Raw genomic sequence first — 27885 nt, 5'->3', positions numbered from 1 at the left:
CCGGTTTTATTTGGGAAAAGGGGATTTGGGGGCTGGAGCTGCTCCTGGATCATAATTCCCGACCCTTGATCCAGCCTCAGGTTCACCAATCCTGAACTTTCTCCAGGAAATTTGGGATAAGCTGCCAACCATAAATGCTTTCTTCAAGAAAACCTGAAGTTTTCCAGGGAAAACTCCTGGAAGAGGCAAAGAGAGGGCGAGTGGTGTCGCTGGCATGGGATGGAGCAGCTGGGAATATTTTTCCTTGGATTTCCCATCCTGTTCCTGCTCTCTGAACAAGGAGCAGCCCTTCCCTAATGCTCTTCTCCGTTCCAGGTTTATAAATAGGGAAAGGATGGGGAATGTGATGTGTGCACAGGAACATTTCCATGGAATCCGAGATGGATTTTCCCATCATTATTTATAGATGGACCCCAAAATGCTGGACAAGGGATTCAGGCAGGGAATAAAACCCCAAACCTGCCCCGAATTCAAAATTCCAGCTTGGAATTGGCTTTGCCTCCCCTCTTTTTAAGGGAGGAATTTTTTTCTACTGGCTCCACCGTCTCCAGCAGGTTTTTCCTTCCCTTTTCCACTCGGTAATGTTGGATTAACCCACTTTCCCGGGAGCTGGATTTGCATAATCCCCCCTGCGAGGAGGGATGCGGGAGCGGCTGCTGCTCCGGAGCAAATGATGCTCCGAGAAACCTCGCAGGGAAAGGCAAGGGCAGAAATATCCCAGCTTTTATTTTTATCCCCACAAATCCCCCCCTTTCTTCCAGGGTTTTTTACCCCTCCTTCCCTCTTGCTCCTTTCCCAGGGAGCTTCCTGGTTTTGGGAAGTTGGGTTTCTCATGGAGCATCTCAGGATTTGCTGAACTCCATCCTGATTTTAAGTTTTCTCCCGTTTTTCTCCCTGTCTTGTGACACTCCCGGACTGTCACAGCTTTGCAAAGCTCCAGTGGCAGCTCCGGGGGGCTGGAGGTGATGGATGGATCCGGGAGAGTCGGGGCGGAGCCGCTGGAGCTGCGGAGTTCTGTTTGTTCCGCTCCTAAATCATGGGAATGTGGCTCCGGAGCGCGGGATCGGGGTCACGCCCGGCTCCTCTTTCCCGGGATTCATTGGACAGGAACAGAGGGAGCTCCTGGAGTCTGAGGGGTCTGAGCTGCTCCAGGGGCGGAAAGGGGAGGGAAAAGAGAGAGAGAGGTGGAAAAGTCAATGGCGGCACTCTGGTGGGGAATGGAGTTGGGAATAACCCCTGGGATAGATCCATAATCTATGGGATGGATCCAGAACCCCTGGGATGGATCCAGAACCCCTGGGATGGAACCATTATCCATGGATGGATCCAGAACCCCGGGATGGATCCAGAACCCCTGGGATGGATCCAAAACCCCTGGGATGGATCCATAACTCATTAATGCATCCGTAACCCATTAATGGATCCACAACCCCTGGGATGGATCCATAACCCACAGGATGAATCCATAACCCCCAGGATGGATGCAGAACCCCTGAGATGGATGCAGAACCCCTGAGATGGATCCAGAACCCCTGGGATGGATCTGCAATCCACAGGATGCATCCATAACCCATAGAATGGATCCATAACCCCCAGGATGCATCCATAACCCACAGGATGGATCCATAACTCCTGAGATGGATCCTAACTCCTGGGATGGATCCACAACTCCCAGGTGGGTGATCCCATCGGGATCTGTGTACTCTGAGGTGGAGAAGCCTCATCCCATGGGTGAAACCCGGTGGAGAAGCCCCACACTGCACCCAGCACCCACAGTTCCAGCAATTCCCCTGGATTCCCAGAGGAACACCCCGGGAAAACCCTTTCCTCCCAGCGGGAAACCCTGAGCCGCTGGAACGCCGCCGATTTCAGCGTTCCCGGGATGAGCAAAGGGGATTTTCCCCAGAATAAACAGGAACACATCCCAGGAGCAGAGGCGTTAATTAACATCCAACAATCCCAACAGCTCCGCAAGGTGCGATGTTGCCGGGAACAGGTGTGAACACGGATCTGCACCTGGAGAGCTCCCAAAAAAGCCTTGGCAGGAGACGGGGGCGGTGGAATCCGCTCGGGATGAGGCCGGGAACACCCGGAGCTGTTCCTTGGTTCCTGGCATCTCCGCGATTGTCCCGGATCCTGATCGGGAAAAACTTGTTATCCTGGAAAACTCCTGGTTTCACTTTTTCCTGCCATCCTTTCCCTATTTATAAACCTGGAATGGAGAAGAGCATTAGGGAAAGGCTGCTCCTTGTTCAGGGAGCGGGAACAGGATGAGAAATCCAAGGAAAAATATTCCCAGCTGCTCCATCCCATGCCAGCGGCACCACTCGCCCTCTCTTTGCTCAGGAAAAATAACAGGGAAGCAGGAGATGGAGGGAAAATCCTCGGGGGCTCCAGTCTGGATCCGTGCACTGGGAAGGGAAACGGTGCTGGGTTGGGCTGGGCTTGGAGCACGGGAATTTGGGAATTGCAAAGATTTGGCAGATTTGAGGGGTCAGACAGGGCCAGGCACCACTCCCTGGCTGCTCCCGGTGCCCAGTGGGAATCCTGGGATGTCTGGGAATGCAGGGGAGCCCACGGAGCTCTGCCTCCATTAATTAGAGTTTGGCGCTCAGGGTAATTAGCAGGAAGGGAATGAGCTCCGTGCTGGAGCTGGGATTGCTGGGAGCAGGGAATGAGCAGGAAAAAGTGAAACAAGGAGTTTTCCAGGATGACGAGTTTTTCCCAGTCAATTCTTCAGGGAATGGGCAGGAAAAACCTAAATCCAGAGTTTTCCAGGATGACGAGTTTTTCCCGGTCAATTCTTCAGGGAATGGGCAGGAAAAACCTAAATCCAGAGTTTTCCAGGATGACGAGTTTTTCTCAGTCAATTCTCTAGGGAACGGGCAGGAAAAATTGAAACCAGGAGTTTCCCAGGATGATAAGTTTATTCTACAGGCAATGGGCAGGAAAAACGTAAATCTGGAGTTTTCCAAGATAACAAGCTTTTCCTGTTTGATTCTCCCAGGAATGGGCAGGAAAAAGTGAAACCAGGAGTTTTCCAGGATCAAGAGTTTTTCCCAGTTGATTCTCCAGGGAATGGGCAGGAAAAATCCTAAATCTGGAGTTTTCCAGGATAATGAGTTTTCCTGGTTTATTCTCCAGAGAATGAGCAGGTAAAATCTAAATCCAGAATTTTCCAGGATGAGGAGCTTTTCCCACTGATTGTGATTCTCCAGGGAATGGGTAGGGAAAAGTGAAACCAGGAGTTTTCCGGGATAATGAGTTTTTCCTGTTTGATTCTCCGGGGAATGGGCCAGGAAAAAGTGAAACCAGGAGTTTTCCAGGATAATGAGTTTTTCCCACTTGATTCTCCAGGGAATGGTTCAGGAAAAACCCTAAATCCAGAGTTTTCCAGGATAACGAGTTCTTCCCGGTGGTTCTGATGTGGACACCGAGAGTGCTGCAGCTGCTCCAGGGAATTTTCCCTCTTTCCAGAGCAATTTCTGTTTGCTTGCAGAAAGGGAATTCATGGATCTATCCCCGGGACATGGAGCCTGGACCGGATCCCAACTCCAGCCCTTTCCAGCTGCTCCCAACTCGCTCCCTTCATCCCACATCCGTCACTTCCCGATGATTTCGGATCCTTTGGGCATCCTGATGGGAGGCTCCAGACATTTTAATGGATTTTGGGAACAGCAAATGTTCATTTTAATAGAATTTAGGATTTTTTCAGGTCACTGTGCAGGGGAGGTCAGCAGGCAGAAGCTGCCTCTGGAAGAGCCAAGTTTTGTCAGGAATGGGATTTTTCCTGGGATTTATGAATAATGCAGGAATCAGCACTCAGAATGAGTTCCTGAGCCCCTTTTTCCAAAATTCCTGGAAGTGGAGATATCCCTTGGGACAGGAACCGTGAGATGCTGCCCAATTATCCTCCTTTTTTGATTCCCAGCAGTAAGTGTTGGGCTGCAAATTCCTATGGAGTTTCTCTTCCCAAAAAGTTCCCTCAGGCATGGATAAAAGGCTGGAATTAGGGCTGATCCCTGGAGAGAGAGAATTCCTGCTGGACCTTTTCCTGGGAGCCTTTAACTCCCTGGAAATCCCTCAGGGCTCTTCCCACCATTCCCAACCTCCAAGGAATGCGAAGATTCCCGGAGGGTGAATCCAGCAGATTTTCCTGCCCTTGGATGGGGTGGGATTTGGGCCCACATCTGTCCAGATGTGCTGGGAAAATCCCAAGACTGCAAATTCCCAATCCGCCACCATTCCCAGTGCTTCCCACCTAAAAGAATCCCTAAAATCCCTTTGGATTTGGATCTCTTCTCCATCCTGGAGCAGCTCCCAGGTTTCTCCTCAAACACAAAGAAAAGTGAAAAAAAAAAAGGAAAAATACTTGGAAACTTCCCTGGAAATTTCCCGAGGCTGGAGATTTACAGCTCACATCATTTTCCCCACTTTTCTTTATCCCACATCCGTGCCAGGGTGGAATTTCTTTCCCATAAAAACCTCAGCCTGGGATAATAAATTGGAAGAAGTTTTTCAGTGATGGATTTTCCCCCCTCATTTTCCACCACTTTTTGCCATAAACAAAAAAGCGAGAAAAGAGGAAATTGGGATTATTGGTGGAATTTTGGCCAAGTGTTGGGTGGGGATTTGGGGTTTTGTCTTCGGGAAATGTCGGATTTGAGGATTAAATCCCAAGATCTTCTGCTGCTCCTGGTTTATTTTAAAAAATGGGAATTTTCACTTTCTGTTTGGAGCTGGTTTAGCCCCGAAATTCCCATTTTCCTCCTTATTTTTCCACTAAAATTCCTCCTCAAAAGCAGGGAAGATAAATCCAGAGGAGCTGGGAGACACAGGGAATAAACAAGTCCTAAAAAAAGCCGTTTTCTATTTAAAAATTACAATTCCCAGCTGGAAAATGGAATAGCGGGACTGAAAATGTGGATTTTGATTTCGTCTCAGCAGGAGCATCAGAAATCCATAAATTCCAAGCTGAAAAATATTGGGATTCTATGGATAAATATGGAAATCATGATATAAAAACAAAACCAAAACCAAAACCAACAAAAATAAATTTCTAATGTAAGTATTTAAATACACCGCATAAAATATTAAAATAAATGTATTTACAGTATTTAATAAAGATTAAAGTTTAAATAAATTTATTCGAATCTAAATAAATATCCAAATATTAAAAATTATATTAAAATACAAATAAATCTATTCAAATATAATCCAACACATTCAAATTTAAACAAATCTATTCAAATTGAAATAAATTTATTCAAATTCTCAGAATAAAAACCCTTTGAAATATTCCAAAACGGGCCCAAAATTCCCAAATTTGGGACTCTGGGATTGTTTCCCGCAGGTCACTGATGGTGGCACCATCAAGCAGAAGATCTTCACCTTCGATGCCATGTTTTCCACCAACTTTTCCCAGATGGAAAATTACCGGAAGCGGGAAGACCTTGTTTACCAATCCACCGTGCGGTGAGTTCCTTTTCCCTGTTCATGCAGATTTTTAGGAATTTTCCCCATAATTTTTGTCCCCATTGAAAGGATTCCAGCAGATCCCGCCACCATCCAAGGGGTGTTTCCATTTTCCTGATGATTCTCAGGGAAAAGGTGGGGGAAATGGGGATTTTTAGAGGTGGGAATGGGCAGAGAAACCCAAAGCCTGGGAAAATTGGGAAAAACAGATCCATATTTATTTATAAAACAGGCACGGGAGCGTCTCCTTGCTTTTATTCCAAGTGGGAATCACTTCCAGAATTCCAGGTTAATTCCTGATTCCACACCTACTCCATTCCAGCTGCTCTAAACCGACACTGGAGCTTGGAAAAAAGGTCAGGAGAGGCTTGATCCAAGGGGAAAAAAACTGGGATGACATTTTCCTTCCTCCCAGTTTCTTTCCGACCTCGTTTCCTTGGGAAATGAGAATTTCCTGATTGGATTTTCCTGGCTCGCTTTTCCCCGCATGGGGGTAAGAAAAATTGCCAGTGAGGGGGGGGAAAACCAGGATTTCCTCCAGTCTGGGATATATCCAGAATAGCTTGGAAAGGGCTGGGCCTGGCTCATCCCGTGAGAAATTCTTCCCAATCCTTTGGAATTTGGGATTTTTTGGGAGTTTTTTGCTGGTTTTCCCTGGTACGTTTGGAGTTATTTTTTTATCCTAAGGGAAAGTGCGGCTGTGTGGGAATAAATGTGGATTTAGAATGGGGAAAGGGTGGGAAAACAGGGATGGGGAGGGAATATTATGGGATGGATCAGGCGGATCCTCAGGCCCTGCTCAGGAGAGGCTCGGGAGAAGTTGGAGATGCTCAGGGATTGCTCTGGGAGTGCTCTGGAGATGCTCAGGGTGCCCAGGGGCCACTCAGAGGATACTCAGGGGTTACTCCAAGGATACTCCAAGGTTACTGAGGGGATACTCCAAGGAGACTCCAGGGTTACTCAGAGGATACTCAGAGGTCACTCAGTGGATACTCAGGGGTTACTCAGAGGATACTCCGGGGATGTTCAAGAGAAGCTCGGGATGCTCACGTGGATGTTCAAGCAGATCAGGAGTTACTCCAGAGTTACTCAGGGGAGTCAGAGGATGCTCAGGAGATGCTCAGGAGATGCCCAGGGATGCTCTGGGGATGCTCCAGAGATTCTCCAGACTTGCTCCATCCCCGCGTTTGGTTTCCCTGGATCCACTGATCTGCTCCTCGGATGCTGAACAAGTTCCTGACACGATTCCTGTCTGGAGAAGGTTTTGGCAGCTCAACGCAGGAATTTCACTTTCCTGACTCTGGGGCCGCCTTTCCAGCGTAAATCCAGCACTTTCCTTGGGATTCAGCCATTGCTCACCTCCAGCCGGGAGCACCGGGAACATCGGGGAATTAAATGGGATGGAAACATTCCCTGTGCCAGTGGAAAGAATTCATGGGATGAGGAATCAAACATTCCCTGTGCATGGAATGAGGGATCAGGAGAATCGCTGGAGAAGGGGAACAAGGAATCAAACATTCCCTCCCTGCTCAGGGAATATCTCCATGACCTGGCAAGGAAAAGCTGCCACCCTTCTCGGCTCCAGCAGCTCCGTTTTCCTGCCTTTCTCCACATGTCGTAGAACGAATGGAATTTGGGAGCAGAAAATTCCCCTGCTCCAACACCAGGGACTTGAAAAACTGGGGAATGACCGGGAAATCAGGTGTGGAACCGGAAAAAGGGTTTCCATGCCAAGGCCTTCTTATTCCATGGAAAACAGGAACCGGTCTGAGGAGGAGATCATTCCCAGAGCCGGTTTTCCCAATCATTGGCTTTTCTTGGGAAGGTCCTGCCTGGTTTTGGGCTCTCCTGAAGAGCCGTGGCAAGGCCGGGAAGGATTTGGGGATAGAGGAAGCATTTCCCAATCCAGGGTTTTGTTCCTGTTCATTCTCCCTTTCTTTTTCCATCTATTAATTCTCGCTTTTTTCGGGAATCTTTGCCATGCTTTGGGCACAACTGGAGCCGTCCCAAGGAGCTTTATCTGAGAAGGAGCCATCCTTATCAGCATTATCCTGGTCTTTTATCAGCGTTATCCCAGTCCATTATCAGCATTATCCCGGTCCTTTATCAGCGTTATCCCAGTCCTTGGTCCTTATCAGCATTATCCCGGTCCTTTATCAGCGTTATCCTGGTCCTTATCAGCGTTATCCCTGTCCTTGGCCCTTATCAGCGTTATGCCGGTCCTTATCAGAGTTCTCCTGGTCCTTGGTCCTTATCAGCATTATCTCGGTCCATCAGCAGTGTTATCCTGTTCCTTGATCCTTATCAACGTTATTCCAACCCTTGGTCCTCACCAGCGTTTTCCTGGGCCTTTTCAACATTTTCCCGCTCCTTATCAGCACTAACCCGGGTGGAACTGTCGCAGGGAGAGTTATCCCGGGAGAAGCCGGCCACATCTGCTTTTTCCCCGCTCCTTTTCAGCGTTTTCCCGTTCCTTATTAGCGTTTTCCTGGTTCCTTATCAGGGTTCTTCCAGTCCTTATCAGCGTTTTCCCATTCCTTATCAGTGTTTCCTATTCCTTATCAGCATTTTCCGGTTCCTTATCAGTGTTTTCCCATTCCATTCAGCATTTCCCTGATTCCTTATCAGTGCTTTTCCAGCCTTATCAGCGCAGCCCAGGGGCTGCCGGTGCCTCCTGTTTCCATCCCAGCTCTGAGCAGTGAGGAGCAAAGCTGGGGCAGATCCAGCCTCTCCAATCCCGTATTTTTTTCCTTTCCCTTGATTAAAATTCCATCCTCTTCCTACGGTGCTGCTTTAGGAATTTACAAATCCCGTTTTCTTCCATGTTCCCAAGCGTTTTCTCCTGTGATCGAGCATTTGCCTTTTCAGGGCCAGTTGTTCCCTGTCTCCCATCCTTGGGAATACCAAACCGAGCCGGTCAGGCCCCAAAATCCACGTGCAAATCCAAAAGAATCCTTCCAAAAACAATGGAGTGGGATCAGAGCTGCTCTGAAATGCTGCTAGGAGGAGATTCCTGATCCGTGTGGGGATAATCGGAGGCTGGAGCAGATGGTGGAGGGTTGGAAGTGTTTCCATGGAAAGGAGGGAATGGTCACTTCTGGGGGACCCTTGGAGCAGGAAGCAGACGGGTCTGGGAGAAGGGAAAAGCAGAGCTGGAACCTCCCTGGAAGTGAAAATTCCCCTGAGCGGGATTTTTAACCTGTGTGCTCCATGAGGGGATCGCTCCTGTCCATGGGATGGATGAGGTGGGATGAGGGTGCTGGACAGGAGGGATGGATCTCCTGGAAAGTGGGAATGCTGTCAGCTGGAGAGGAAGGATGGATCTCCTGGAAAGAGGGAATTCAGCCAACAGGAAGGTGGGATGGTGCTGGGATGCTCTCCTCCACAACAGCGGAATGGCAGTGACAGCTGGAGAGGTGGAAGGTTGCTGGAAAAGCAGGATAAGACTTCTGGATGGTGGAGTGGGATAATGGTCCCAACTGGAAAGGCGGGATTCTTCCAGCTGGAGAACTGGGGTGATGCCAGCTGGAGAGCTGGGATAACGCTTCCGACTGGAAAGGCCGGATGTTCCCGGGCAGGGAGGTGGGGTGACGCCAGCTGGAAAGGTGGGAGGCTTCCAGCTGGACAGGCGGGATGTCAGCATCCACTGAGGTGGGATAATGCTTCCAACCGGGAAGGTGGGATGGTTCCAGGCAGTGAGGTGGGATAATGCTTCCGACTGGGAAGGTGGGATGGTTCCAGCTGGAGAAGTTGGGATGATGCTTCCAGCCAGGGAGGTAGGAAGCTGCAGACCAGCAAGGAGGGGTGGGACCAGCAGGAGAGGTGGGGTGGGATATTGGCTGGAAATGTGGGATGCTCCCAGCTGGTGAGGAGGGACGGTGCTGCCAGCAGGGAAGGTGGAATGGTGCCAACTGGCACTGTGGGATGGGATGGGATGGGATGGGATGGGATGGGATGGGATGGGATGGGATGGGATGGTGCTGCTGAATGGAAAAGTGGGATGCTGTTGGCCAGAAAATTGGGATGCTGAGGACCAAAAAAGTGGGACACTGAGGATGAGAAAGGGGGAATGGTATGAACCAAAAAATTGGGATGGTGAGGAGCATAAATGGGGGATGGTGAGGACAGGAAAAGTGGGATTCTAGGGATCAGAAAAGTGGGATGGTGAGCAGAAAGGTAGGATGGTGAGGATCAGAAAAATGGGATACTGAGGACCAACAAGGTGGGATTCTCTGGTCCAAAAAAGGGATGCTGAGGACCAGAAAGGTGGGATGGTGAGGATTAGAAAGATGGGATGGTGGGGAGCAGAGAAGTGGGAAACTGGGGATCAGAACTGTGAGATGGTGAGGGGCAGAAAGGTGGGATGGTGAGGGGCAGAAAGGGAGGATGGTGAGGATCAGAAAGGTGGGATGGTGAGGATCAGAAAGGTGGGATGGTGAGGGGCAGAAAGGGGGGATGGTGAGGATCAGAAAGGTGGGATTGTGAGGAGCTGAAAGGCGGGATGTCTCCAGCCAGGGAGCCAGGCTGCTGCCCATCAGTGAGGTGATTCCTGTGCAGCCTCCAGAGCATTCCCAGCTCCAGCAGCAGCGATCCTTTGGCACAACTCCTCCTCTCCTGTTTTCCCCAAGTCCATCTAAAGCCTCTGGATAACAGGTGGATCGATGAGTGCTCCGGGTTCACCCAGAATTTGGGATTTGCTTCTTTTCTCCTCTGCTTTGCTGTGCTGGCCTGGCAGGGCCAGTGCCGAGGCTTTCCATTGGCATTCCATGGCTAGGCGGTGTCCATGGTCATGGATTTGTGCTCCCATCCAAGTGTTCTTCCAATAACACAATTCCTTCGCCTTAGAGAAGTCAGTGCCAGGGAACTCCGGCTGCTAAAGCATTCCTGAGCTCCTCCCGCAGCTTTGGAGTTATTAAGAGTTTATTGATCCCTGTCCAATGCCACGATATCCGGGTGCTGACCGATGAATCCCACAGGAAAATGGGGTGGGGATGGATGGTGAGTGCTGTCCCTCCTCCGCAGCCTTCCCGAGGTCCGGATTTCGGACAATGGTCCCTACGAGTGCCATGTGGGCATCTACGACCGAGCCACGCGGGAGAAGGTGGTCCTGGCCTCTGGGAATGTGTTCCTGAACGTGATGGGTGAGCACCGGGATCGGGATTGAGGGAAAACCACTGCGGGGTCTCAGGGTGTGGGAACAGCAGGGATTGGGATCATTCTGCCATCCTCGGGGTAGGAATGGGGATGGGAATGGGAATGGGGATGGGGGTGGGAATGGAAATGGAAATGGAGACAAGGACAGGGACAAGGACAGGGATGGGGATGAGGGTGAGGATGGTGTGGTGAGAGGGATGAGGATCCCCATGAGGATGGGAATGGTTATGAAGCTGGGGATGGGACATGGCTAGGGACAGGGATAGGAAGGAGAACGGGAAATGGGATGAACATGGGGAGTAAAATGGCCATGGGAATGGGATCAAGGATTGGAATGGGAAGGGAGATGGAAATGAGAGGGGGAATAGGAATGGGAATGGAAATAGGAGTGGGAATGGAAATGGGGATAATAATGAGGATAACATGGGGAGAGGGAGGAGGATGCCATGGGAATGAGGATGGGGAAGAAGATGGGGATGGAGCAAGGATGGGGACAGGGATGGGGATAGGAAGGAGAATGGAGAATGGGATGAGCATGGGGAGGAGGATGGCCATGGGTTTAGGGATTGGGATGGGGGGAGGGAGGAGGAGGAAGAGGATGGGGATGAATTTGTGGATGTGCTAAGGATGGAGATGGGCCAAGAATGGGAGGAAGGACAGGACAAGGATAGGGACAGGGATTAGGACAGGGAATGGCTTGGAGGTGGGGACAGGAATGGGAGCAAAGATGGACATGGGAATGGGAATAAGGATGGGAATGAGGATGAGGACGGACATGAGGAGGAGGATGAGGATGGGGATGATGATGGGGATGAAGAGGAGGATGGGGATAAAGATGAAGGATGAAGATGGGGTGGGGGTTGTTGAGGACTCCATGCTGACCTCCCGGCTGTGCCCTGGCAGCTCCCCCAACGTCCATCTCGGTGCTGGCTGCGGACACCCCGGCGCCCTTCAGCCGCTACCAGGCACAGAACTTCACCCTGGTGTGTGTGGTGTCTGGCGGGAAACCCGCGCCACTGGTGAGCTCCCGGTGGGATCATCCCTCCCACTGACACCCGCAATAACCAAACACCTCCTCCATAAATCCACTGATCCCTGTGCTCTTCCATCGGGCCAAACCCGCTTCCCAAATCCCATCTTTCCCCGGGAAGAATTTATGTGGTTACTGCACTGCAAGGAGAGAGAAAGGACAGCAACACACACGGAGCTCTTTGGGGAAAAAAGGCCAATTTATTGTACAGACAGCCCGGATTTAAAGTGTGTTAGTGCAGCCAGGACAGGACAGGAGCTCATTGGACAATTGGGAAAAACATCCTTGGGACAGCACCTCAGGATGTGTCCCACGGGAAAGACACCAGGGGTTAATGTTGGTGATGAATTCCACTCTGTTTGTCACCATGTTCTCACCCTGGGAGACTCCTCCCTAACTGAAGCTGCAGTCAGCTTGTCAGCCTGGGAATGGAGCTGAGAGTCAGGAGAAATCCAGGCCTGACAAGAATTTCCAAGCTGTAATTCCCCAGCTCTCTGAATGTGTGTGTCCACAAATTTCCATCCAAAGGGACTCTGGGGACACCCCCGCCACACTCACTGTCCCCTTTGTCCCCTCCAGGTGTACTTCAAACGGGACGGGGAGCCCATCGAGGCCACCCCGCTGCCGGAGCCGCCGGCCGGCGCCAGCAGCTGGGCCCCCCGGAACCTCCTGCACCGCGACCTGGACGACACCAAGGTGCCAAAATCGCTGGCGGCCGAAGGCGAGCTGGGAATGGGAAACCCCTTCCCCACGGCGGATCCACCGCGGGGGCTGGCAGCCGAGCGCGATGCGGTGACGGAAAACATTCCCGAGACGGTGGTGAGCCGGGAATTCCCGCGCTGGGTGCACATGGCCGAGCCCATCTACTACTTCCGGCACACGCACGCGCCCGTCAGCGACGGCACCGTCGAGGCCAGGGCCACGCTCACGTGGACCCTGAACCCGCAGATCGACAACGAGGCCCTGTTCAGCTGCGAGGTCAAGCACCCGGCGCTCTCCATGCCCATGCAGTCTGAGGTCACGCTCGGTGAGCCGATTCGGGGCTTTCCTGGGGATTTTTGCCACTTTTGTCCATTTTTGGAATTTTTTTTGGTCTTTTTTTGGCTTTCCTCTTCTTATTTTTTGGACTTTCTCTCCAGTTTTAGGCTTTTCTGTCTTCGTTTTTTGTCTTTTCTGTCTTCATTATTTGGCCTTTCCCCCCCATTTTTGGCCTTTTAAAATAATTTTTGCTTTTTTCACTGTTTTTGGCCTGCTCTTTTTTCTGCCTTCTTTCCCCTTTGAAATTTTTGGCTTTTCTCTCCATTTTTTGCCCTTCCCCTCCCCCCCCAATTTTTGGCCTTTTAAATTTTTTTTTTTGCTTTTTTAACTGTTTTTGGCCTTTTCTCCCTCTTTTTTTATTGTTTTTTTCCTTTTAATTTTTTGTATTTTCTTTCAATTTTTTGGCTTTTTTTTTCTTTTTTTTTCCTCCTCATTTTTCTCCCATTTTTTTCATTTTCTTTTCTTTTTTGGCACCCTCCCCCCTGTTTTTTCTAAGCTCTTCCCTAGGGTTTTTTAATTTTAATTCCAAGTGTTTTGCTTTCTTTGCATTCATTTTTTCTCTCCTTTTGTTCTTCTCCTTTTCTTCTGGGATTTTTCAGGCAGGTGTGGCGATCTCATGGGGCTGCATTGGGATAGAGGTGGTGATACCAAAGCTCCACAAAACTTGGGATGAGACGAGGGAATCTGGGATGTCCATCAGGCAGGAGAAGGGATTTCCCAGGGGTTTATGCACCCCGCAGCCATGGGCAGTGTTTAGGGCAGGGTTTCCTGGGATAAAGAGGATTTTTGGGGAATTCTGTTCCCCAGGATGAGCAGGAAGGAGGTGCTGGAGATGGAAATGGAGCTGTCACCTCCATCCCAGTCCCAGGAGATCCAAGGACATCCCATTACCCTTACTGGCTGCCACAAAGCTCATCCCAGTGGGAATTGCCAGGAAGGGAATTCCTGAGCTGGCTCCTGCCCATGGAGCTGTGACAGGTTGATGGGACTGAATCCAGGGAATTTGGCTCCCCACATCTCCAGGCCCCTGGAAGAGCAGAAGCTCCTCCAGGGGATCCATGGGTCCTTCACCATCTCTCACCTTTCCTGGGGCTCCCCTCCCCTCTCCTGGCTCCCGCTGGAAGAGGCTGAGTTCTCCACGGGGTTTTCCAGCCTCAGGACACTCTTCTGGAAAGGCTCTCCCAGCCTCGAGCCAGGTGGAGCATCCTGGGCTTTGCTCCCAGCCAAGTGGAGCACTTGGCTCCTCATCATCTCCTGGAGAGTTTCTCCTTGGCTTCCTGATGTCTTCACATTAAATCTCTTCCCCAGCATCCAAAACCTACGGAATTTCTGCATTTCCCACTTCCTGAGCTCTTTGGGTTTAGATCCAAGGCCAAGACCTCATGGCTTTGCTGCTCCTGCCCAGGAGGTCCAAGAGCTGCATTGGCAAAGCTCAGCCCCCAAATCCAGGGCTCTCCTCGTGCCCAGGTGTCTCTGCAGCTCCTGGGGTGTCCATCCACACCCATTTTTTGGGCACCATCCCAGCAGATCCCCCTTAACCCATTCCCCACATCCATAGTATAAATACACACTATAAATACATATAAAATATAGATTCTCAATAAAAGACAAGATATTCCCATTAAACCCAACACCAGCCCAAAAGCTGCCTTTTGGTTCCAACCAGGGCATGGTGGGATCATCTTCAGCGCATCCTGCGTGGTCCTGCTCCAGAGGGCCGCATCCCCGATGAAAAGAGCAGTCCATGGTCTGTGGGGTGTCCAGGCAGAGCATCCCAGGGTAGGGGTGGCCATTCCAAGGGCTTCCAGTGTTCTCCACCACAGCTCCCTGGTGGCTCTTTGTCCCTCTGTGTCCTGCCAGGCTTGTGTCCAGGTCCATTTTGTCTCATCCATGACAAAGCTTGGATGGACAAAGGTGAACCAACCACCCAAAGCACAGCCTCGCTCCTGCCCGATTCCTCTTCTCCTTCCATGAAAGTCCAGGAAGCTCCTGGGATGTCCCATCCCATTTTTGGCCCAGCAGGGACATCTGCACAACCCCAGGTGGAAGCAGGAGCAGATCCTGTGGGGTGTCCCTCCATTACAGTGGAGGAGCATCCCTACCTGGCACAGGAAAAGGAATTCATGTTTTTTTCCATACTGTCCATGGGATTTTGTGCCAGCCAGGCTTTGGGGTTGTCTCCTGTGCTAACGGCACCTGGGTGAGACTCACCAAGGCCACGTTTTTTGGGAATGCTCCTCTGTGGTTTCAAACCAACCGGATCCTTCTTGGCCATTTTTTTCCGAGCGGGGAAGGGCCGGGTTGGGAAATAATTCCTTGCCATCAATCCATCCCATCCCAGCCATCCATCAGCCTCACGCTTCTCCCGCCCGGGGGCTCCTTCCCTCCCTGTCCATCCGTCATTCTGGTGTCACTCAGCCCGGCCATCAATCACGGAGCTGTCACCCCTCGGGGCCGGGATCGTCCATCAGAGCCTCGTTAACCCCGCCAAGGGCAGCCCCGGTGCCGGCAATGCCGCGTGGCACTGACGGCTCCTCCTGTCCCCTCCCCGTGCAGTGGCTCCCAAGGGTCCGAAGATCACGATGACCCCGACGAGGGCGCGCGTGGGGGACACCGTGCGGATCCTGGTGCAGGGCTTCCAGGTCAGCGTTCCCGTGGCAGCACAGGCCAATGGACAGACTTGATCCAAGGATTTGTGGGACTGGCTTGGTGGCCTTGGTGGCATCACGGTCCCTGCGTTGGGATGGGTTGGCCGAAGTTGTGGCTGTTCCATCCTGGAAGTGTCCCAGGACAGGTTGGGTGGGGCTTGGAGCAGCCTGGGACAGGGGAAGGTGTCCATGGCAGGGGTGGGATGGGTGCAGTTAAAAGGTCCCTTCTAACCCAAACTCAAACCTAAACCTAAACCCAGATTCATACCATATTCAAACCCAAACTCCAACCCAGACTCAGACCCAGACCCAAACTCAAGCTCAGACTCAAACCTAAACCCAAACTCAAACCCAAAGTCAGAACCAAACCCAAACTCAAGCTCAGACTCAAACTCAAACTTAAACCCAAGCTCAAACCCAAACTCAAGCTCAGACTCAAACCCAAACCTAAACCCAAGCACAAACCTAAACTCAAACCTAAACCCAAACTCAAGCTCAAACCCAAACCCAGACCCAAACTCAAACCCAAACCCAAACCCAAACCCAAACCCAAATCTAAACCCAGACCCAGACCCAACCCCAACCCAAGCCAGATTTGCTGATTCCATCTCCAGGTTTGCTCCCCTCTCACGCTCCCCTGTCCCTGCAGAACGAGGTGTTCCCGGAGCCGCTGTTCACGTGGACGCGCGTGGGCAGCCGCCTGCTGGACGGCAGCGCCGAGCACGACGGCAAGGAGCTGGTGCTGGAGCGGGTCCCGGCCGAGCTCAACGGCTCCATGTACCGCTGCACGGCCCAGAACCCGCTGGGCTCCACCGACACCCACACGCGCCTCATCGTCTTTGGTACGGCCTTGCCCGCCCCCCGCGGGTCCCCGCTCGCCTCCTCCCCCCTAAAACTGTGTCTCTGCTCTTTGTTTCCCGTCAGAAAACCCGAATATTCCCAGAGGTCCAGAGGACTCCAATGGTGAGTGGTGCTGGTGGCGTTTGGGATTTCCATGGGAATGCTCGGGGAGGGAAGGGCCGTGCAGAGAGGGGCTGGCCTTGCCCTGGCCCACACCCCGGGCCACCTCTCCTTGTCTCACTCCAAGCCCTTTCCCATCTCTCCTTGCTTTGTCCCAAGCTCTTGCCCATCCTTCCTTGACTCGTCCCAGCCCTTTTCCATCTCTCCTTGCCTCATTCCCAGCCCTCACCCATTTCTCTTTGCCTCATTCCCAGCCCTCTCTCGTGTCCTCAGGATCATCCTCACCGAAAGCAGCCCCACAGACGCTCCCACCCCATCCCTCACCTCCGCCTGACCCCCCCAACCCCCAGGGCAATTTTCAGGAGGAATCCACTTCCTAACCAGCGGTGCCCCGGTCCTGCTCTGACCCCCAGCACTGGGATGTGGCTCCCTGAACTCCTGATCCCTTTTTCCTCCTCTCCAGGTTCACTCCCCGGCCACTGCGGCTTCAGATTCGTTTTGGCGCTCACCCTGACAGTGATCCTGGAGCTCACGTGAAGTTTCACTGCTCTTCCCTCTCCTCCTCCACCTCTGCCCGGCTCCTCCCGGCGTTCCTGCCTCCAGCCATCCGGTCTCCCGCTCTTTTTTTTTTTTCTATACTCTCGACAGTCTCGGTCTCTTTCCGTGTCTTGGCTTCCTCAGATGATTGAATTAAAGGGAAAAACGAAAACCTCTCCTGGGAGAAGGTCTTAATTCATGTTTTACCTGTGTTTGGGTTCCCAGCTCCATCTCGGGGTTCCCAGCTCCGTCTTGGGGTTCCCTCCTCCATCTCGGGTTCTTTGCAAAGTCTTGGAAGGGGGGGCAGGAGCACTCCAGGATTCAAGGGCCAAATTTTCCCTGGAAAAACCCAAGTGCAGCATTCCCACAGCCCCGAGATGCTCCAGGCCTCGTCTCCCCAGGGTGAGGACCTGCACACGTCCCCAGTCCTGGCAAGGCCCCGCAGGTGATGCCGGGAGCCCCAAAGTCCTGGATCACCGGGTTTATCCCGTGGGATTCCGGCTGTGCTGGGAGCCAGGGCCCGTGCGTGCCACTGGTCCCGGGCTGGCTGAGGAATGACAAGTGACAGGCGGCTCCCGACCCCAAATGTCAGCGCTCACACTTGAGCGCGTCCCGTTGGCAGTGGGCATTGTGGCCAGCTGTCCCCATGGAAACGGGACAGATCCAGCCATTCCCACCCGGGATGGTGCCAACCCTGCAGCACGATGGCTCCTGGCAAAATCCAGGTGGTTCCTGGCAAAATCCAGGTGGTTTTGCCCCGATCCTGGAGGTTTTCCAGGCTGCTTTTTCTTGTTTTGGAGCATCCAGCTGTGGGCCAGGATGTCCCTGGGGGAAAGGATCCCAAGGATGGGGTGGTCCCAAGCCTTTTCCTCCCGAAACTCTTAATCCTGGAGGATTATCCATGTGGCGCCTCATCTTCCCAAAGACCTGCACGAGTGCTAAGCATCATTATTACCGTGATGATTAATTATTATTAAGCAGATTTCAGCCCTTCCCTGCTCTGTTGCCAACCTCGCTGCTTTTCCAGCCTCAGAGGAGCTGAACGAACCCACGGCAGCTCCAGAGCTCCTTCCCATAAAAAAATCCTGGAGTTTTATCGTTTGGATCGAGACCAGCTGGGATGTGTGGGAGGATCAGCAGCTCTGCTTCCATCCCGAAAGAATGAGATCCAAGCACCCCGATCCCACCGGATCTGCACTTTCACTCCACAGATGAGCAGAAAGTCTTCATTTTTTTCAGAGGAAGCGTCGTTTCTTTGGGAATTCTCCGTGCCTCAGTTTCCCCCCACATTCTGGAGAGCCCCTCCCATGGATCCTTCTCTCCTTCCTCACGGATCGGAGCCGCTCCAGGGGCCTCATCCCGCCGTAATTAAACAACCGCCAGGATTAAACAGCCATTAGGCCTCCTCGCTTGGAAAATCGAGCATTTCCAGCCGCCGGAAGCTCCATTTAAATGCAAATGTGGCGGGTTTAGCCCAGAACCGTGGAAATGAGGAGCATTCCCGGAACCTTGGAAACGAGGAGGAGCGATTCCAGTGGCGGGGCCATCACCGGCTCCGCTCGGTGCCACTTCAGGAGTGCCGGGATGTCCGAAGCCAGCGGCTCGGTGGGTCTGCATCCTAAATCCGCCCCAATTCGGGATGCTCTAGGAAAAAATCCCTGGGAAAATCCCTTTTCCAGGGATTCTGGTGTGGACGGATTGGCCAAAGTTTAGGACCCTCAGACAGATGAGTGAGGGGATTTGGGATTTTTCTCGTCATTTTGGGGCAGAACTGGTGTCTGTTTTCCCGAATTCCCTCCAAAATGAGAGACACAAAGGGATTCCATCCCACCAAAGGGAACAATGCCGGGCTTGGTGAGCCTTCAATCCCAAATCCACACCGATTCGGGATGCTCAGGTCTTTTCCCAGGGATTCTGGCGTGGATGGATCATCCAAAGGTGGGGACATTCCCAGCGACGGCACAGACAGACGAGTGAGGAGATTTGGGAGTTTCTCCTCATTTTGGGCAGAGCTGCTGCCTGTTTTCCCAAATTCCCTCCGAAAGGAGAGACACAAAAGGATTCCATCCCACCATCGGGAACCATCCACGCTGTGCTGGACCCACCTCCACCTCCTGCCCCCTCCGAGTAATAGCAGGGGACCCCAGTTAATCCCCTTTTCCCCCCATTCCCGATGCCGTTGTTTGAGGCGCTGGCAGTGAATAATGCAGGAGGAGGCTGGAGGGGAAAGGAGCGGCTCCGGTTGTTCCATTATTGATGAGAGCTGACAGATCCGCTCCTGACAGCCTTCCGAGGAGATCTGATTAGCTCGGGAAAAAAAAAAAAAAGAAAAAACAACCGCAGCGCCTTCGCGAGGGGCTGACGGCAGCTGAAAACCCCAGAGGAGCGGCGTTATCGATGTTCCCGAGTTCCAGGGGACTTTGAAAAAGGTTTGAGCAGATTTGGAAGAGGTAATTACGCTCAATTAGAGTCACAAGCACCGAGACGTCAGCGCTGCTTCTCTCGCTCCCCTCACATGGCAGGCAGGGATAAATGGGGATTTATCCAGCGGAATTCATGGATTCTTTGGGATAGCAGGAGCCAGGGATGCTCCGGCCCTGCAGGAAAGTCAGCGGGAGCTTCGCTCGGTGCCTCCCCCGCCTTCCCCCCTCGTTACCGGCTGGGTTCACGGGGCTGCCGAGCACATGAATAATTCATCCTCCTCCTCCTTCCCGGCTCCCGAGCTCCGGGATCTTTGTAGATCCAGCGCGGGATAAAAGCCCCGGCAGGGAGCGGTGAAGGGCCCAGGAGGTCACGGCCGCCAGACCCTTTCCCAATTATCCGAGTCCAGGAACGCGTGCCCAGACTCCACATGCGGCCCCGCTCCCTCCGCTCCGGCACCGCCCGGGCTTCCAGGCAGGAGAAATTTTCCTTTTCCCAAGGGTTTGGCCACACCGAGCCCCCCAGGGATGGATTTTGGGGCTCTATCCTGAACAGGATGGAGGAGAGAGGCTGGGTGAGCTTGGCTGGCGCTGTTTTAGATGCACGGCACCTCCCACGCTCCAAAACCCAGCTTTTAATCCAAATGTCTTAATTCATTCCCCCAAGCTCTTTCGTGCTGCATTTCCCCACACAAGGGGACAACATCCCAAATATTCCCTAAGGCCATCGGTGGATCCGTGTTCCCAGCAGGGATGAGCGCAGGGATCCCAGAGTGCCAAACCAGCCCGGGGAGTGTCATTCCTGTGCTCCCTTTCCATCCTTTTCAGGGATATAAAAACATTGTTGGGGTTTGGGACGAGATCCTCCAGCTGAGAGCAGCCCTGGAGGGTCTGGGAGACCCAGCCCCATCCTCTCCATCATGGGAATTTCAGCTGTTCCAGGAATTTCAGCGTCCCAGCCTGGGCAGGGGCACTCCTCAACGCTCAGGGATGCCAGGGATGGTGCAGAACCTGCCCCGAGGGGGTTCAGAGGCTCCACCCCATCCCAAAACCTCGGAAGCACCTGGTGGGGATCGGCTGCTCCATTGGGATGGGGTTTGGGAAGTTGAGGACACTGGGAATGAGTTCCTGAGCTCCCACCTCCCACTGGAGACCCCTGGCAAGGCCCAACCCCAGCGCAGGCACCCACGGGCTGGGAGACGTCACCCCCACATCCCCTGGGTTCATCCCCTGGGAAGATCCCACCGGATTGGGATGGAGCCAGCAGGGAGCGAGCCCCTGAGTGAAAACAGGAGCTTCCACCCACCCCCACCCCTAGTTTGGCTCTTTCTTTCCTCGTTTGTTTTGGGTTTTTTTCCGCCTCTCTCGGATGTTCCCTTGGGGAGCAGGAGCTGAGTTGGATCCCTTTGAATTCCGCTCCCTTGGCAGTGCTGGGAAGAGATGCCATTCCCCAGGCTCCCGCCTTTCCCCCACCACAATCCAAGCTTTGCTGCATTTTGGGGGACAAGAATTCCCTGGAATCTTTGGAATTCAGGCCAGGAGCAGATCCACCACCAGCACCTTCCCGGGGGGATAATGCAGCCCTGCCGTGCCTCAGTTTCCCCACGGTGGCACCAATCCCTGCGGCGTCCCTCAGGAATGACAACTCCCCTCCCTTCACATCCCGAATTTCTCCCTGCTTTTATTCATCCCTTCACCCCTCTCCTCGTGCCCACAGCTGCAGCTGAGCTCCAGCCTCGATTTCCTCCCCAGCGCCGGGATTTTTCCCCTTCCCGAAGCCCCCAGCTCCTTTTCCACCAGCTCCGAGAGACCCCACAAGCTCCGGGGCTCTGTCCCGTCAGCCCTCGTTAGGCAGCGCGTGGAAAACGAGGGCCGCTGAATTAATTAATCACTGAATTAATTAATCACTGAATCAGCCGCTGAATTCGTCACCCGGCCGTGCGGCGGAGCAGCTGCTCGGCATCAGCCCAAAGGGCTCCGGGCTGCTGCTCCCTCCCTTTTCCGGGAGCACCGAGGGATGAGGAGACTTTGGGCAAAACAACTTTTTTTTCTTCCCCCTCCTTTTTCGTTGCGTGACCCTTTTTAAAGCACCACAAAGGAGACGCAGCTCCCCGGGGATATTTTCCCTGCCTTTGTGCTCTTCCCCGAGCCTCTCTCTCGGTTTCCCTGGGCTGCACCTTTCCCTGGAGCCCAGCCCATCCCAAACATTCGCGGCTCCTCCGGAAGCCTCCTGCCAGCTCTGCCCGCTCAAAGTCACCTTGTCCCAACCCGCCGCGCTCCGGCCTCTCCCGGCAAATCATTAATCGGCTCCTCGGCATTCCCGCATGGAAAAATGCCCCAGCGGGTGCCCCCGGCCTGGCACTCGGACATGCAGCTGCCCGGGAAGCTGCTCCTGTCGGCGGCCGCGCTGCTGCTCCTGTCCCTGGCCTTCAGGTTCTATAGGAACCGCTCTCCTCCCCCGGGAAAAATCCCGCCGGGAGAGCAGCGGGAAAACCGGGATGGGGAAAACCGGGATGGGGGTGTGAGGAGGAGGAGGAGGAGGAGGGATGGGGGGGACAAATCTGGGAATGGCCTCGGGATGCAGCACGCAGTTCTTCGCGGGGAGCAGAGTTTTCCAAGGAGTGAGGAGGAGGAGGAAGAGGAGGTGAGTTCCGAGCTCGGGTTGATTCCCAGGAAAGCCTCGCTCGGTCCGGCCAGGACAGAGAGGGAGTTGGGATGGAAGCTGGGAATTAAATCAGAAAGAGAAGCAGGGGTTGAGATGGGGACTGATCCCAGGAGCTGGACGGGAAATGAGCCGGGAAAAGAGCCAGGAAACAAGTCGGGAACCAGGCTGGGAAATAATCCAGGAAGAAAGCCAGGAAGCAAATTGGTAACGAAGCCAGCAAATGAGTCGGGAAGTGAGCAGACAGACGAGACGGGGATCGAACTGGGAAACAAGCTGGGAAATAAATTGGGAATTAAGTCAGGAATGGAGCTGGGAAGTGAGCAGGGAAGCGAACCAGGAAGCAAACTGGGAAGTGAGTCGAGAATGGAGCTGGGAGGCAAGGCAGGAATCGAGCTGGGAAATAAGCCAGGAATTCTGCTGGGAAGCGAGCTGGGCTCCCACGACCCCGGGGCCGAGGCCGGGGCCTGGCGCAGCCCCGCAGGGAGGGACAGGGACGCACCTGCCCCGAGCTCCGGGCGTTCCTCGGGGGTTTGCCATGCCCGGACAGAGGGGGATGAATGTGCCCAGAGCACGGAGCAGGATCCGGCTGGAGCCGGGAGGAGCAGCGAGGGCAGCGCGGGCACAGTCCGGACCCTCAGCGTCACCTCCAGCCTGGGGCTGCTGATGACGGCGAGCGAGGAGGGCTCGGACACCTCCTACTGCTTCTCCTCGGTGGCCAAGATCCAGGTGGAGGAGAACCTCGTCCCGGAGCGCGGGGACAAGGATAGGGACAGCTCGCCCGGGCCTGGCCTGCGGGGCAAAGTCTACGACTACTTCGTGCAGTCCATCTCCGAGACGGTGTCCAGGAGGACGTCCCTGCCCTTCGTCCCCACGGGGACATCCCAGAGCCGCGGAGAGCGCGGCCAGACAGAGCCGCGGAGCTCCGGAACGCAGGGGGAGAATCCAGCTTTGGGAATTCCTGATCCCGACACCTCCACAGCTGCACAGGAGAGCATGGAGAGCCCTCCCGAGACACCTTCCCCCGGCCGGAACGGCAGCACCCTCGGGATGGCCGGTGAGGTTCCAGCTGCGGGTCCTGAGCCGTCCCAAGGGTCTCCACCCGCCCAGGTGCACCTGGGGAACTGCTCCGAGGTTCTGCGTTCGGCCAAGGCGCGGCAGCTGCGGGGGCTGCAGGACGAAGCTCTCCAGGTGATGAGCCAGCACCTCCTGCAGGTGCTGCGCTCCCCCCACATCTACGGCCGCCTCAACGCCGGCGAGCGGGAGCTGCTCCTGGCGCTGCGGAGCCGGGGGAGGCCGCGCCTGGTGGTGGCCGATGTCCCCCCGGCCGAGCCCGGCCACCGCCGCGGCCGCCTCTGCTACTACGACGAGGACGAGGACCGCTGGTGCCAGCTGTGCCAGCTGCCGGCCGAGGTGGCCGGGCGGGGCTGCGCCGTGTGCCCCATGTTCAATTACCTGTTCGTGGTGCCCGGCGGGGAGGGCGGGGGTCGGGAGCGGAGCCCCTCCCGCCGCGTGCTCTGCTACGACCCCCTGGGCGACAGCTGGCGCGACATCTGTCCCCTGAGCCAGGCGCGGCCGCACTGCCAGCTGGTGGCCCTGGACGGCCACCTGTACGCCATCGGGGGCGAGTGCTTGGCCACCGTGGAGCGCTACGACCCGCGGCGGGACCGCTGGGCCTTCGCCGCCGCCCTGCCCAGGGACACCTTCGCCGTGGCCCACGCGGCCACCGCGTGCGACGGGGACATCTACGTCACCGGGGGCACCCTGCGCTCGCTGCTGCTGCGCTACGACGCCCGCAGGGACAGCTGGGCCACCAGCCCGGCCATCGGCGACAAGGACAGGACGGCCGAGCTGCTGAGCGCCCATGGCTTCCTGTACCGCTTTCAGCTGCGGCGCGGCCCTGGTGGCAGCGATGTGGCCGTGTCGCGGTGCAGCGCCAGCGCCAGGCTGTGGTACCGCTGTGCCAGCCACCCCCTGCCCGAGCCGGCCGGGCTGCGCTGCGCCGCCCTGGGCAGCCTCGTCCACTGCCTCGGCCGCGATTTCCATCTGCGCTTCCTGGCCGACCCCGTCTCGCCGCGCTTTGGGGCCAAGGAGCTGCGGCCCTTCCCGGCGCCCCACGGGAGCCTCCTGCCCGCAGTTCTGGTGCTGCCCGAAGGGGACACGGAGCCACCGCCGCTCTGAGGGGTCCCCAGGGAACGCTGGCAGCCGCAGAAGGAGCCCCCAGCCCGAACTATGCAATCCAAGCCTTCCATGGACCCAGGGTTCCCTTTCCCCGGGATGCAGGAAGAGATCAAACCCTTGGATTTGGCCTCTTCCCACTCCTCGGTTTGTAGGAAGGGATCAAACCCTTGGATTTGGCCTCTTCCCATTCCCTGGGATGCAGGGAGGGATCCAAGCCTTGGACGCCGCCGGGAGCCGCAGCTCGGAGGCTCCAGGAAGAGCCGGGAGGAGCTGGGCGGACTCGTTTGCTCAGGGGAGTTTAAACAGGGCCGTGTTTGTTTGGGTGGCAGCAAAATCCCGGATCTCCCCGGGCTCCAGCTGTCCGGGCCCTGATTTAGGACCTGATTTAGACCTGACTTAGGCTCCAGGTGGTGAACGTTGACCCGGACACGGGTGGGGTGGTTTAGGGTGGAGGTGGGGTCCGCAGGGAGGTGTCCCCAAAGCTCTGCCAGCATCGCTCGGACACCTCACCTCGCCCCTCGCCCTTCGGGGACAGAGTTCGGGGCTGGCCTCGGTATCTCTTATCTCCTTATCTCTCCCTTCCTGCTCCTCCTCAGAGCGGAGGTCTCCGTATTTAATCTCTGTGTAAAGCGACGCCGGGGGTTTAGGCACAGCTGGGCCGAAATTAAAGCCAACATTCGGTGACATGAGCCCCGCGCCTCGTTTTAAGCCGAGCCTAATTGGAAGCAAGAGCGCGCTGCATGTTCGACATCGCTAATTAGGCACGGCCGGCAGCTCCGGGGAGGCGAGCGCAGCAACAGCGCTCCAGCATTCCCTTTTCCCAGATTTTCTGGGACCAGTACTCCACCAACCCCTTTTCCCAGATTTTCTGGGACCAGTACTCCACCATCCCCTTTTCCCAGATTTTCCCAGCTCAGACTCTCCCTCATCCCGTTTTCCCAGCTTTTCCAGGAAATCGCTGCATATCCCACAGTTCCAGAGGGGCTGGGGGAAAGGAAATCCCCGCAGTTCCACCTCCCGCTATCCCAGGCTGCTCCAGCCCGGCCTTGGACACTTCCAGGGATGGGGAATCCAGGTTTTTGGGGGAATTTCGGGGTGGTTTAGGAGAGCCTGGGTTAACGTTGTCCCAAAGCGCTGCCGGGAGGATTCCTGGCACTGCCTGGAACCTCCGGACGAAGGACAGGGAACCTTGGAGGCTGCGTTAATTAATGAACCTGGGGGCACAGTAATTAATTAACCCGGGGCCGCTTTAATTAAGGAACCTGCCTAGGCTCTGGTTGAGGGACCCCCTCGCTGCCATGGGAAAAGCAGGAATGTGTCGGACCACGAGGAGTTTTTGGGATTCATGGAATTTCTGGGCTGAAACACCCCCCAAAAAAGGAGATTCTGGGATGTGGGAGGCAGCAATTCCAGCCCGGCAGCAGCGGGATGATCCCTCTGGAATGGCGCCAGGGGGGGCTGACGGAATTACCTGGGGGTGAACGAGAAAATAAAGGGAAAAGGACAAATCCAAACGCACGCTCAGACCCGGAGCGTTTTGTTCCCTGCTCCCAAATCCCGAAGGTTTGGCTCCTTCTCTCCCAAATCCCAAAGGTTTGGTTCTTTCCCAGCTCCCAAATCCCGAAGGTTTGGCTCCTTCTCTCCCAAATCCCAAAGGTTTGGTTCTTTCCCAGCTCCCAAATTCCAAAGATTTGATCCCTGTCCAACTCCAGCCTCCTTCTCCCACCCTGGCGCCATCCCAGAGGGATCATCCCGCTGGAATTCCCGTCTCGCATATCCCAGAGTCCCTTTTTTTTTTTTGATGTTTCAGCCGAGAAATTCCATGCATCCCAAAAACTCCTTATTTTTGCCCATCATTGTTTAACTCCTCGCTCCGAAGTCACCTCTCGCTCGTGCTCCCACACATTTCTGCTTTTCCCACGGCAAATTCCAGGTGTTGGAGCATTCCAGCCCCTTGGAAGGTGGAAACCCCTCTTGTCCCATCCCAAATCCCGCATTTCTGCCCTTTCCCCGTGACCGCCGCAGAGGAGAATTCTCGGCTGGGTGGGAGCGAGGCCCTGGAGCCCTTCCAGAGGACATTGGATTGTTTTCCATCCCAGGAAAGCTTTCCCAGATCCCGCCTTTCTCCCGGCACCGTTTCGTGTTTCACCTTCCCTTTAACCCCTTCCTGCCCGCCCATCCCGCCGGTCCCGCATTCCCTCGGGATGAACGCCAAGGACGGGGCGTGGGCAGCGCTCCCTCCCCCGCTCCTGCACTCTCCAAGATTAATTTTGGGAAGCATTTGGGAGATTAAAAACGCCGGGGACATCCCGGGCTTGTCCTTCCGGGAAGGACGCCCGGGCTGGGAGCCGGGAGCGCACAGGAATGACTTTGGGATGAGGGAAAGGGAAAATAAAGGGAAAAGGACAAATGCAAACCCACGCTCAGACCCGGAGGTTTTGTTCCTGTCTCCCGAATCCTGAAGGTTTGGTTCATTCCTTTCTCCCAAATCCCAAAGGTTTGGTTCATTCCCCAATCCCCAATCCTAAATCCCAAATCCGAAAAGTTTGATTGGTTCCCTGCTCCCAAATCCCCAAGGTCTCGATCGTTCCTGGCTCCCAAATCCCAAAGGTTTGGTTCATTCCCTGTTTCCAAATCCCAAAAGTTTGGTTTGCTCCCTTCTCCCAAATCCTGAAGGCTTGGTTTGTTCCCTTCTCCTCAATCCCAAAGATTTGGTTCATTCCCCAATCCCAAATCCGAAAAGTTTGGTTGGTTCCCTCCTCCCAAATCCCCAAGGTTTGGATCGTTCCTGGCTCCCAAATCCTGAAGATTTGGTTCGTTCTCTTTTCCCAAATCGCAAAGATTTGGTTCATTCCCCATTCCCAAATCCCAAAAATTTGGTTGGCTCCCTGCTCCCAAATCCCCAAGGTCTAGATCATTCCTGGCTCCTGAATCCCGAAGGTTTGGATCCTTTCCCTGCTCCCAAATCCCGAAGATATGTTTCATTCTCTGCTCCCAAACTCCCAAGGTTTGGTCCTTTCCTTTCATCAGGATGCCCTGGATTTTCATGGAAAGGTTGGAAAAGCTGCCACTATTTCCAGGGAAAAGGGTTGGGAACGCATGGGGTGCATCCCAATAAACTCCACAACTTCCCCCATGGATCTTTCCGGGCATATCCAAGGATAAACAACCAGAAGTCACCATGGATCCTGAGGGAGTGGGATTTTCCCTGGATTCCGTGGATCCATGGATCAGAACAGAGAGAACTCCTGGGAACAGGGACAGCAGCTGGGGGGGCTCCTGAAAATCCGGGAATCCGTGAAATTGCAGGGATTCTCCAGCAGCAGACACTCCTGGAAGTCTGGGAATCCCTGGAATTGTGGGGGCTCTCCCTGTTCCCATCCCTGGATCCAGGGAGCAGGAGAATTTCATTCCGGGATCATTTTTGCAGCTCCAGCAGAATTCCCAGCGCGTCCCAGGCATCCGGACACTCCTGGAGCCGCCTCAGCATTCCCGTCATTTCTGCTTCCCAGCTTTCCCCCAGTCCTGCTTCCTCAGCGCCTTCCCTTCCGCTCTGTTTTCCCTGGATTTGCTCCCGGGAAGCGTCAGCAAAGCCGGGCTTGGGGAGCGGAAGAAAAGCTGAGCTGGCTCCAGGGGAATTCCGGGGGGAGCTGGGGCCCTGGAAAAGGGCTGGAAACGGTCAGGGATTCCCAGGCACTGCTGGATCCCCTCATCCCATTCCTGGATCTTCATCCCAATCCCGGAGCTCCATCCCAATTCCTGAGCTCCATCCCATTCCTG

General features: G+C 54.5%; 2 protein-coding genes across 3 annotated transcripts in view; both read left to right on the top strand.

Moving 5' to 3' along the window:
• IGSF21 (immunoglobin superfamily member 21) overlaps nt 1-17018 on the top strand; it is a 39562-nt gene extending 22544 nt beyond the window's left edge. The window contains exons 1-9 of one of the 2 annotated variants that reach the window (XM_088178574.1): nt 2357-3155; nt 5354-5475; nt 10498-10616; nt 11533-11648; nt 12239-12686; nt 15254-15339; nt 15995-16187; nt 16270-16308; nt 16769-17018. In XM_088178574.1, coding sequence (XP_088034700.1) covers nt 5402-5475; nt 10498-10616; nt 11533-11648; nt 12239-12686; nt 15254-15339; nt 15995-16187; nt 16270-16308; nt 16769-16842 — 1149 coding nt within the window. In that variant the 5' untranslated portion in view covers nt 2357-3155; nt 5354-5401 and the 3' untranslated portion in view covers nt 16843-17018. Of the gene's footprint in view, nt 1-2356; nt 3156-5353; nt 5476-10497; nt 10617-11532; nt 11649-12238; nt 12687-15253; nt 15340-15994; nt 16188-16269; nt 16309-16768 lie in introns of those variants that run through there. The other variant, XM_014888433.2, reaches the window with a different exon arrangement.
• A 4371-nt stretch (nt 17019-21389) lies between these two features.
• Nucleotides 21390-24739, top strand: KLHDC7A (kelch domain containing 7A). The gene has a single exon (XM_014888387.2). The coding sequence runs from the start codon at nt 21595-21597 to the stop codon at nt 24103-24105; it is 2511 nt and encodes an 836-aa protein (XP_014743873.2). The 5' UTR covers nt 21390-21594; the 3' UTR covers nt 24106-24739.
• Nucleotides 24740-27885: the final 3146 nt, after the last annotated feature.

The sequence above is a fragment of the Sturnus vulgaris genome, chromosome 25 (assembly GCF_052056855.1).
Source record: "Sturnus vulgaris isolate bStuVul1 chromosome 25, bStuVul1.hap1, whole genome shotgun sequence".
Lineage (NCBI taxonomy): Eukaryota > Metazoa > Chordata > Aves > Passeriformes > Sturnidae > Sturnus > Sturnus vulgaris.
This window is presented reverse-complemented; position numbering and strand designations above follow the sequence as displayed.

Bases quoted from the DNA above. Each gene is read 5' to 3' on its own strand.
- KLHDC7A (XM_014888387.2), top strand. From the start codon at position 21,595: ATGCCCCAGCGGGTGCCCCCGGCCTGGCACTCGGACATGCAGCTGCCC.